We start from the raw sequence: 12,101 nt of genomic DNA, 5'->3' as shown, positions 1-12,101 counted from the left end.
CAAAAAATTATTAAACCATGTAAAAAAATAAAGTTTCAATTTAGTATTGTTGAAAACTCATCACATTCAACATTTAATCACTCACTTAGATAGAGATGGGTTTAAAGGAAAATGATCATATAACTATAATCTGGTGAAAGCTGGTATCTCTGGGTATTTACAATGTCCCCTGCAACAGAAAAAAAACCTCTCATTTGGGACTGAGGTTTCTGGGACAAGAGAGATATGACTTGGTCCAGGTTGACAGCAGTGGGGTAACGTTGTGCATTGTCTTTCCCCCACTTGAGAAGACAAACCATGAGTGAGATAGAGGTCTCTTTGCGGTACAAGTCAATGTCTGCATCAATCTGAACAGTGTGCTGTGTTTCTGCAGTCCCCATGACTGATTATTAGTCGTATTCCCCAATTTGCAGGCACGTGCACACACAGGGCTCAACCTGTGCAGTGCACATGCCCTTTTTAGTCTTGGATAGAAAATGCCCTTCCAAAACGATCAAAAGTGCCCCCGCGACGCGACACAACCTCCGTCCAGTCCAGCCCTTCAGTAGGCGCGCGACAACACCTCTCGAGTATGCGCGCTCAACCCCCCCTCGGCGCTTTACAATACGCGCGCCACAACACAGCTGATCAGAACGCGCGCGACAGCACCGCTATTCAGCACGCGCACGGCGACAACACCCGCTTTAGGTTCGATCATTTCCATCTTTTTTTCATCTCCGCTACTAGCAGCACACTCCATTTCCGCATTACTGGATCTGTAGCGACAACAGACCGCAAAGGATTATGGCCACGCCGGGGCTGATGGGAAATGAAGTTTCAGCTACCTCCCGTTCGCTTCATTCGCCTGAGCAAATTTTCTCAAAAGACCTATAGTTTTACCGAGTCATGCGACTTCGGTAATATCGAAAAAATTTAATATTGCGGTATGACGGTATTTACAATCCCGTCTTTGAAAATGGTGATATCATGCACATGCGTAATAAAGACCTCCTAGTTTTTCACAATTTTTTTGTGTGATTTTTCACGATAAAAATTTTTTTGTGGTTATAATTTCCAGAATTTTGCTTATTCTATATATATTAAGTGGTGGGTCGTTATCAGCATTAACATGCTGCGTTAACACGAGACTAATCGCGCGATAAAAACAATATGGCCGTTAATCTATTTTCAAAGTTGGGTTGGGAGCTGGGTCTATTCTACGCAAGCTATGATGACTTTCGCCTTGATATTTCAGCGCGAATGTATACCTGACCGATGAGCTGTCTGACAAAAAAAAGTGTCCTTCTGAATTAAATAAGCAGGATGCCTGACTTTAACTGCAGTTCGGCAGTTTCACATTCACTCATGAACATTTCATTCATGTCCCCGTGACAAACTGGGGTATTAGACGCAAATAAGGAGCAAGGACTGGTGAAAGTGTTATGGAATTTAATAACGCACGCTGATGGAAAGAAAAATACTTTTGCATTCACGATGTGTTTGTGTGTGTGTGTGTGGTCCTTTACTGAGAGCCTTGTGTGTGGATCTTGTTGTATATGGCGAAAAGTACTACATGACGGTAATAGTTTGATTGCAGTGTTTGTTAATATCTGCATACTCCACACGTCTTAACTCCATTTCTGTTTAGTTCAGTGATGACTTTAGTCAGATTAAGGCAATCAAAAATGGCTGTTTGAGGCTTATGTCGGCCTACAGTTCAACATTCATGTTTAACTGAATCAACAGTTAGTAAACACAAGTACATCTTATTGAACAACATTTATTTTCATCACCAATTATCATAGTAGATCAGTTCCTCAAGCAGTGTGTGGTGCATATTGGAAGCAGGAGATAAGCCCCTGCTCTAATGCGCCACCTGGCTTGAGAAGCACGTTCTCAAAGACTTATTATTTGGGTAGCACACATATTCTGAATGCCTTCGGCAGAACTCAAATGAGACATTTTAATCTAGATTAATTCTGAGATTACAGTGAGATTAAACTAGATTTTAAAAAAATTATCTATGCCCACCTATAATATAAATACGTATAGTTGAAGTCAGAATGATTCACCCTCCTGTAAATATATTTTCTCAAAAAGTATTTCCCAAATGATGTTTAACAGGTTTTTCATAATTTCTAAATATTTTTTTTAAATGTTTCACAGTATTTCCTCTAATATTTGTTCTTCTGGAGAAAGTCTTATTTGTTTTATTTTGACTAGAATAAAAGCAGTTTTTAATGGTTTTAAAGCCATGTTAAGGTCAATATTATTCGCCCCATCAGCAATATTAGTGTTGGATTGTCTCCAGAACAAACCACTGTTATACAATAACTTTCCTAATTACCCCAACTTTACCCTGATTACCCTAGTGAAGCCTTTAAATGTCTCTTTAAGCTGTATAGAAGTGTCTTGAAGAATATCTAGTCTAATATTACGTGTAATCATGGCTAATGGTAAAGAAATCAGCGATTAGAAATGAGTTATAAAACTGTTATGATTAGAAATGTTGAAGAAATCTGCTCTACGTTAAACAGAAATTGGGGGAAAAATGATACAGGAGGGTGAATACTACAGACTTTAGCTGTATTTATATGTACATGGGGTTTATTGTATTTATACACATTCACATTTTGGTGTTTTTGTGATGTAGCAGGACAGAAATGTGTATAATGACATAGTGATTCATATGTCTTTTGAGACTTGAGCACCATCTCCTTGTAATACCTGTCTAATACCCATGTCATTATACACATTAGACAGGTATTACAATGAGATGGTGAATTATGAGGACATTGCTGATGTCCCCATTCCTCAAATAAGCTTATAAATCTCAGGGGTTTTTTTTTAGAAAGTAAAACCGTAGTGTCCTGTGTGTGTGTTTTAATTGTAGGGCGATTAGAAAATACAGTATAATAACCTATGGAATGTCCCCACAATTTACAAAAACAAACCTGTGTGTGTGTTTTCCAGAGATGCTACACAATAAATGACCGCATGAAGCTGTGAGACGAGCATGTGGACGTCTGCTGATCTCCACCATGTGACGGAAATGTCTTTTAACCACTATTAGAGAGCCATGAAGAGGTCCTGCAGTAAAAGGCCAGTCAGCTTTAACACAGGAGTCTGCCGCGCTCGCCGGTTTACAAACCTCTCAACCAATCTGAGCTCTGTTTACTGTTGAGTGGGAGATTTTGTTGGTATGTTGATCTTTGTGTTTAGCTTTTATTTTTTTATATCTTGTACATATTGTAAGTATTTGTCGAATAATGAGCCAGTTTTTATGAAACTGTTTTGATATTTCGGTGCTTTTTCCTGACGGTTGTGGTAAAACTGCGTATAAATATCATGATATTCATGTAAAACAAAGACTCTAATCCACACGTGAGCATCAACAGTACCTTGTAGATGAACTTCCAGTGGTCGAACACACCACACTGTGTAGGAATATTGTCTGGAAGGGTGTTTTCTCTAATGTGCTGTCTCAGGGGATGTTTGGAGGAGTCTGACTCACCTTTCCTTAAGTGTATAAATCAGGGAAATGAACAAAATCTGCAGCGCTCCTGTTATTGAAGCATTTCAGACATTTTTGTGTGTCAGAAAGACTTGTTCTGCAATATGAGGCTGTTTGAACTGCTTTCTGTTCAAAGTTCAGTCAATAATGCCTCAAAGCAAGATTAAACACCACAAAATCAGTCATAAGTGGTCATTTTTTTAAAATTGAGAGTTATACATCATCTGAAAGCTGAATAGATAAGCTTTCCAGTGTTGTATGGGTTGTTAGACATGGACATATTTTAGAACCGTTTAAATATCTGTACGAAGACTTGCGTTGAGTTCATAATAAAACATTGCGTATGCACAAAGCTGTAAATGTGCATATGCAGTAAAAAATTCAGAATCGCCGAATCCCACACATATTCTCTTTGAACATCTGAATGAACGTGAAACTGAGCGCAAAACCCCTCCCTGCCTCCTCCCCCGTATGAATATGCTAATGACTCTACTTTGGCCAAATCAAACGAAAAAGCAACGGCAAAAGAAAGCAAGAAGAGAAACTTTGAACAGACTGTGATTTGGAGGGGCTGCTTTTGGAGATAGACTAGAGAAAAACTTTGTTATTTGCAAGTTTGTTCTCTGAAATTAATAACAAAAGAAAAAAATAAAGAGGGAGAGTTTAGCTGATGTGGTTAACGCAGTTAGGTCTGAAAATCGCACACTGAGTGGATATAAAAAAGAAAGTGCGATGTAAAGGGGTCAAATTTTCTAGTCTCTTTAACAGCGTGAGTGGCGTAGCTCGTAAAGCGCATGGCGACATGTTCAAGCATGAACTCGGTTTGAATCCACCGTCTGGTGGATCAGATTTTGCCTACTCTTCATCACGAGGAAGACAAGTAGGAATCATTAATAAGTCTGTGCATCATATTTTATTTGCACATATACATATTCGTCTTCAGATAGTGTCTTTATGGCAATGCGTGTGCAGTCGATCGCTCCGATTACATTGGGGAAACCGGCGACCGCTGCAAATTGCGCTTTAATGTTCGGCTGGTCAACTGCATGGAAACCTTATAAACCTGCAGGACATGCGGATGATCTCGTCTTGTACAGCTGCCATTGCACGCCTCAAAGACACTTTGTAGAGTGCAATTTAACACAACTGCCTCTAGGAGTCGCCAATGAAAATAAAACACACACACACACAAGAAATGTGCGAACGCCAGGCATGAAGTTGGCATGGACCTGCACACATTCCCACGTTCATTTCATCGTTAGTTAATCCAAACGTGAGCGTGAAACCTGCCGTACGCAAAGTTTTTTTTTGTTGATACATGAGGGCCCTGGTGTGCAAAAACACCTAAAATGTTGAGGAAAAATCACCTTTAAAGCTCTTAGCAATGATCATTACTAATCAAAATATAGGTTTTAATACACGAACAGCAGGACATATTTTTACTTATTATTCTAATGTTTTTGGCATGAAGGAAAAATCATTTTTTTGTTCATGCATATGGTGTGTTTTGCTATTGCTAAAGATATTCCCACTCAACTGAAGACTTTGTGCTCCTGTGTCAAACTGATACCGTAACCCAGTTCACAGCTGAAATACTGGCGTACAGTAAATGCATTCATTCCACCTCTGAGCAGGGGTTTTGTGCCCTCTCTGTGGTGATCATTTGCCATTTGATGACCTTTTTACATGACATATACAGTGTGAAGGTGTCGATTCCCTCTGGTTTTGAATCTGCTGTGCTCTCAGCATCAGTTCGGTCTCACTAACCATGTTTTCATCCTCCTGTTTTAGCTACATACTGGTTTATTGCATAATAATGTGCATAATAAATGTATGCGCACAACTAAGATGAACTGTTTATCCAATAGGTAAAAGTGTGCATAAACTACAATGTGAAACACGCTTACTACATAAAGTCCAGATAGTTTGTATGAACAGATCATGTGATGATTAAAAATGTGCATGATGGGATGCAATAATGGACTTTGCAGCATTTCCAGCACATCTGAAATGTTGGGTCACACTTTATTTTGATGGTCTGTTTTTTGAATTTAAGTTACATTGCATCCACATGCCAACTTATTCTCATTAGATTATATGTAGACTGTTAGGTTGGGCTCCCCGTGTTGGCGTGGGTTTCCTCAGGGTGCTCCGGTTTCCCCCACAAGTCCAAAGATATGTGGTACAGGTGAATTGGGTAAGCTAAATTGTCCATAGTGCATGTGTGTGTATGGGTGTTTCCCAGTGATGGATTGCAGCTGGAAGGGCATCAGCTGCGTAAAACATGCTGGATAAGTTGGCGGTTCATTCCGCTGTGGCGACCCCTGATTAATAAAGGGACTAAGCTCTAAAGAAAATGAATGAATGAATATTAGGTTGGGGTTGGGGTTAGTGTAAGATGACAAGTATTTGCAAAGTGTCTTTGTTTGTTTGAGCCCGGGTCGACCATGGCTCGTTATTATTTGTATATATAATTCCGCTGTAATCTCTCGCTGTGTATTTTAAACATGGCGGTTCTTTTGTTTTCATTCTGGATTGTTGCGTAAGCGAATGACGTATCTCTGTAAACCAATAGCATTCAGCTGCACGTCTAGCTCCGCCTTTTGGTACTGTTTCTCGTGTTTGGTACCCTTTCGAAAGGGTGCCGAAAAGGTGGTACGGTTCGGTTCGGTAAGCTTTTTAACAGTGGAAGCGGCCATAAAAGCGTACCAAACCGAACCATACCATACCACTCAGTGGAAATGGGCCATTATAGTCAGTTAAATATGTGTTGAAGGAGCAGTATCAGCAGATAGTCTACTAATACTCAAACGGACCATCAAAATAACGTGTTTTGCTCTTTCTACAACCCCTCAGCTGTCAGTCTGTCATCACAGTGCTTCAGTATTATTATTATTACTCTATTAATATTCTCTCCAGAACTGTCTTGAGCATCTGTCTGCCCTCCTGCAGAGCGTCTCGAGCCTTCAAAAGCCACCGTGTTTTTTAGCTTTCATCTTTGGCCTCTATTTTAATGATATAGGCACAAAGTCTAAAGTGCAGGGTGCAAAAGCATTAAGGCTGTTTCTGAATTTTGCTATTTTAAGCACAGAAAAGTCTGCGCACAGCGCATAGTCTAACAGGGCTGAGCTTATTCTCTTAATGAGTTCTGGCTGTGTTTTGAGCAGAACCTGCATTAAACCAATCAGCACCTCGTCTCTCGTTGCCTTTAAGAGTCAGTTGCGTCGCTCCATGGTGCATTTGCTATTTACATGGCGACTTTGTAAGAGTAAAAACTGAACGCTTCACTAGCGAGAGAACAGTTAAACAGAGCATCTGCAGCGCGAGGATAAAGAACGAGCCTCCTCCATTCAGCCTCTTTACTTTACTGCTTTACTTTACTCCTTTACTTTGGTGAAGTAAGGGAACGGTGGAAACTCCCTCCACTGAACACATCCATCAGCCCACATGTTTCATTTCCTCTGTTAAGCGCAGAGATTTGTGTCTAAACTGTTTCTAAATTCAGTTCTGATCTCCAGCAAAGGAGTGAATGAGCAATAATAATGAAGTGTGCTCAAACAACTGAGTTATATCCAAACACACGTCCTGTTCTTATCCACATATGCTGATGCAGACGTCTCCACAACCCCACAGCCGGACACATCTACACTAGCTTTCATTAAAACAGATATAAATCTGCAGATGATCAATAATCCTGCTGATAATAATCCCATTATACTGATGCAGATGGTCATCAATAAACTGAAGAAGCCCCCCGAGGTGAAGAAGGCATGGAGGCAGTGCTGTTTATACTGATGGAGAAAATCATCATTTCTGGATCATCTTAATCCTTTAATTGTTTTCATCTGTAAAGATATGTGTGTGTTGCTGATCATCCTGTGTGTGTTCAGCAGTGTGTCAGAGTTTAGACCTGTACAGGCGCATAACTAACACAATCTGCTGGACTTTAGAGCAGATTTTAGCTGGTCAATGGTGCGTCTATTTCAGCTCCTCAGTATAGCAACACACCAACAATGCGCCTTAACACACCTCCTATATAGACCAGCACACACATGAGCCCACAGAGTGCCGCAGATGCATTTACTATTTAAACAACGTCGCACAAAACGAGATAATCATTGTTGTGCTGGTCTGAAAATAGCAACAAATCACACCAAACATGTCTTGCACCTTGTGGCGCCGGGTGTATGATAGAGGTCTTCGTCTTCTGTGGTGCAACTCATTTATTAGAGCAGATAAACACCACAGTGGCAAATCCCAACACCAGTTTATCAGGAAGAGATGACTGTGCTCTCTTTAGTTTCTCTCTGTCTGTGAACGCTGGTTTATTAGCAAACCTTTTATCCAATATTCTAGTTTTACACCTTAATCTAGGCATCTTTGAATGGAAACAGAGCTAATAACCAACACCAATACCTCTCACACACACAAAACACACAGCACAGTCAGTTGTTTTGTTGCAGAAATATATAAATAAATAGTGAATAAATAAGGGAGTACATGCAGGTCAATAAATAACTTCCCAAAATGAATAAATAAATACAAAACATCGGTCAATAAATAGAGTATAAAGGAGAGCGGCTCATGACAGGACTCTTCTAGCTTATGTCATGCGGTGGTGTAGTGAGTGACATCATTTCCTGTGCTCTCCGGAGGCGATGTAGGCCAGCGCTCTGTTGACGGTGATGGAGCGGATGTGGAAACCCTTCAGTGTTTTACACAGGGACACTCGGTCGTCAAACGAAGAGCCCTTCCAGACGCGCCACTGCACACACACACACACACACACACACCATCAAACCACTGAGCGACTCTGTGTGTGTGTGTGTTTGTCTGTGTGTGTGTGTGTGTGTGTGTCTGTGTGTCTGTGTGTGTGTGTGTGTGTGTGTATGTGTGTGTGTGTGTGTGCACAAACACAAAATAATTACTTTTTCTTCTTGACTTGATTATTTTAATTGCCCCATTGTCAGATTATTTTGCTTGTTTTGAATGAAATAATCACTTAATTTTGTCGTATTATTTCTGAAAACAAGACTATATGTTTTGCTAGTCTAGAAAAGGCTTGTTGATTTAAGAAATGTTTGATATTCAGACTACAAACAAGACCAAAACAATGTAAGAAAAGCATTTTTTGCAGTGTATGACTTGAGATGTCCTCCTAATGAGTAACCTGACATTTTATGCATAAAGTAAGGCTTGTGTGGCGTTTAAAAAAATCTAAGACCTCATAAATGATGATGTGGATGTGTCTTTATTACAACTATGACCCTAATTATCAGGATGAACACAACTATGAGGTTTTACACTCACCGGCCACTTTGTTAGGTACACCTGTCAGACTGCTTGTTAATTCAAATTTCTAATCAGCCAATCACATGGCAGCAACTCAATGTATTTAGGCATGTAGACATGGTCGAGACCATCTGCTGTAGTTCAGAGTGAGCATCAGAATTGGGAAGAAAGGGGATTTGAGTGACTTTGAATGTGGCATGGTTGTTGCTGCCAGACGGGCTGCTCTGAGTATTTCAGAAACTGCTGATCTACTGGGATTTTCTCTAGGGTTTTACAGAGAATGCTCCGACAAAGAGGAAATAGTGAGCGGCAGTTCTGTGGGCGCAAATGCCTTGTTGCTGCCAGAGGTCAGAGGAGAATGGCCAGACTGGTTCCAGCTGATAGAAAGGCAACAGTAACTCAAATAAGCACTCGCTACAACCGAGCTCTGCAGAAGAGCATCTCTGAACACACAACACGTCCAACCTTGAGGTGGATGGGCTACAGCAGCAGAAGAGCACACCGGGTGCCGCTCCTGTCAGCTAAGAACAGGAAACTGAGGCTACAATTCACACAGACTCACCAAAACTGGACAATAGAAGATTGGAGAAACGTTGCTGCTCTGATGAGTCTCCATTTCTGCTGACACATTCGGAATTTGGCCTCAAAAACATGAAAGCATGGATCATCCTGCCTTGTATCAGCGGTTCAGGCTGGTGGTGGTGGTGTAATGGTGTGGGAGAGATTTTCTTGGCACACTTTGGGTCCATTAGTACCAATTGAGCATCAACGCCACAGCCTACCTGAGTATTGCTGCTGACCATGTCACTGTACTCAAATGGCCTCCACAGTCACCAGAGCTCAATCCAATAGAGCAGCTTTGGGATGTGGTGGAACGGGAGATTGGCATCATGGATGTGCAGCCGACAAATCTGCAGCAACTGTGTGATGCTATCATGACAATATGGAGCAAAATCTCTGAGGAATATTTCCAGTAGCTTGATGAATCTCCGCCATGAAGGATTAAGGCAGATCTGAAGGTAAAAGGTGGTCCAACCTGCTACTAGTAAGGTGTACCTAATAAAGTGGCCGCTGAATTCCTGACTAGTTATCATAGAATATATTCATAAAATAACAATGATCGGTACAACTTTACACGGTGTCAAAAGTTTAGTTTTTGTGTGTGTGTGTGTGTGTGTGTGTGTGTGTGTGTGTGTGTATATGTGTGTGCGCTCACCTGAGGAAACACTCCTTCAGCAGACTCACACCTCTGATTCAAGCACTTGAAATCAAGCAGAACGTAAGTTAGTACACACACACACACATTATATGATCAATATACTGTTCAAGTAAAGATTGAATTCAAGATTACACACACACACACACACACACACACACACACACACACACACACACACACACACACACTCATTTGTGAAATATGTGAAAAAGAATGAAAGTTTGACATGAGGTATAATAACAATAATGAGTGCAGCTAGAGCCGCTCTGACTGTAGTGTGTGAGTGTATCCTCACATTGATGAGCTGTGTGTTGGCCGTGATGACTGGGCTCAGCTCTTGTGTGCTGGGCTTGTAGGAGTTCAGCAGCAGATCATAATAGCGCAGATCACCTCTGATGTTCTTCACACACTCCACCTGGCCAAACACACACACACACACTTACATTAGACTGACAGCAGATCTGACAGCAGCACACACACACTTATATTAGACACAATAGACTGACAGCAGCACACACACACACACACACACACTTACTGCGCTGAAGTTAGAGCTTCTGTGGGCCGAGCAGGACGAGTTCTGGAATCAGAACATCACACAGCATTAATACTCACACTGAAGACACACACACATATACATTCATTTTCCTCTGGCTTAATCTCTTTACTTCTCAGGGGGTCGCCACAGCGGAATGAACCACCAATCATTCCAGCATATGTTTTATGCAGCCCTTGCAGTACTGGGAAACACCCATACACACTCATACACTACGGCCAATTTAATTGATCAATTCCCCTATAGCGCTTGTGTTTGGACTGTGGGGGAAACCGGAGCACCCGGAGGAAACCCACGCCAACACGGGGAGAACATGCAAACTCCACAACTGACCAAATCTTCGTTTTTGGGTGCACTGTCCCTTTAAGAAAAAAGAAAAAAAACACTTCTGAAAGTGAGTGTGTGTGAAGGAACTCACAGCGCTGACGGACGGCTGGCAGACGGAGGATGTGTGTGTGTGAGGAGTCATCTGAGCTTCCAGATCAGTGCAGTTAAAACCAGCAAACAAGTCCTGCTCCTTCATTTTTCCCTCCTGCCAGAACACACACATGCACAGATAGACACACACACACGCACAGGAAGAGAATGTCAGTTCAACATGACAAACACACACACACACACACACACAAATAATAGCTGACATATATTAACAATTACTACTCAGTGATGCGTCTTCACTCGAGTGTGTGTATGTGTGTGTGTGTGTGTGTGTGTGTGTGTGTGTAAAATCCCTTGAACTAAACAACAAGAGCCAGTTTCATGACATCATCCTCCTCCAGCTGATGACGTCATTTTGGAGGGAAACCAGATGAGATGAATTCTGGGATGTGATTGGCGTCACATGTTGATGGATGAGCTCATTTCTAAATGCATGCTGAGTGTGAGTGCTGGTTTACCCTGTCAGTGTGTAAATAAACACTGTAACTCGTTTGAGTTGTACGCCATATCAGATTAACCAGAGCAGTGTTACTACGTACGTTACTACTAAGTTACTAACACTTTAGGTCACATTTCACACTATCAACTATTTAACGTGTCTTATTACCTGCCTGTTATTAAGATATGAACTGTTTATGAGCACTTATAAAGGAGGATCTTACTCTACATCCCTTGTCCTACCCAATACCCAAACCTAAACCTAATTAATGCCTTACTATTAATAAGCGGTTCATTAGCAGTTTATTGAGCTCAAAGGCTCATGAATGGTTTGTTAATAGTGATTGTTATGATCATGGTCACTTTGTATTATTTTTGGTAAACCGAATGTTCAACAAAACCTTTTTTTTTTTAAAGGTTGTCGAAACCCTCGAGTACTTTTATTGAGATGTTAACAGGTGTGTGTGTGTGTGTGTGTGTGTTGAGCATCAGCTAAGACAATGTTAGCAGCTGTCAGCTTTATTCATTCATTCATTTTCTTGTCGGCTTAGTCCCTTTATTAATCTGGGGTCGCCACAGCGGAATGAACCGCCAACTTATCCAGCATGTTTTTACACAGCGGATGCCCTTACAGCCGCAACCCATCTCTGGGAAACATCCTCACA

General features: G+C 41.2%; 2 protein-coding genes across 17 annotated transcripts in view; one reads left to right on the top strand and one right to left on the bottom strand.

The window, feature by feature from the left end:
* Window positions 1-3,676, top strand: part of si:dkeyp-97b10.3 — a 31,771-nt gene extending 28,095 nt beyond the window's left edge. For all 15 annotated transcript variants that reach the window (XR_015508905.1, XR_015508904.1, XR_015508903.1 and 12 more), the window contains one exon: window positions 2,953-3,676. Coding sequence is in view for 11 of the 15 variants with exons in the window: in XM_087283574.1 (XP_087139700.1) it covers window positions 2,953-2,972 (20 nt within the window). In the remaining 4 variants the exon portion in view is untranslated. The remainder of the gene's footprint in view (window positions 1-2,952) is intronic.
* Window positions 3,677-4,396: 720 nt separating this feature from the next.
* The window catches only part of il12a (interleukin 12a), an 11,898-nt gene continuing 4,193 nt past the window's right edge, over window positions 4,397-12,101 (bottom strand). Inside the window, exons 2-6 of one of the 2 annotated variants that reach the window (XM_087282790.1) lie at window positions 10,979-11,092; window positions 10,543-10,584; window positions 10,300-10,419; window positions 10,002-10,046; window positions 4,397-8,258 (exon numbers count right to left, since the gene is read on the bottom strand). In XM_087282790.1, the coding sequence (XP_087138916.1) occupies window positions 8,127-8,258; window positions 10,002-10,046; window positions 10,300-10,419; window positions 10,543-10,584; window positions 10,979-11,092 (453 nt within the window). In that variant the 3' untranslated portion in view covers window positions 4,397-8,126. The remainder of the gene's footprint in view (window positions 8,259-10,001; window positions 10,047-10,299; window positions 10,420-10,542; window positions 10,585-10,978; window positions 11,093-12,101) is intronic. The other variant, NM_001007107.2, reaches the window with a different exon arrangement.

The sequence above is a fragment of the Danio rerio genome, chromosome 15 (assembly GCF_052040795.2).
Source record: "Danio rerio strain M-AB ecotype USA chromosome 15, GRCz13ab, whole genome shotgun sequence".
NCBI classification, from domain to species: Eukaryota; Metazoa; Chordata; class Actinopteri; order Cypriniformes; family Danionidae; genus Danio; species Danio rerio.
This window is presented reverse-complemented; position numbering and strand designations above follow the sequence as displayed.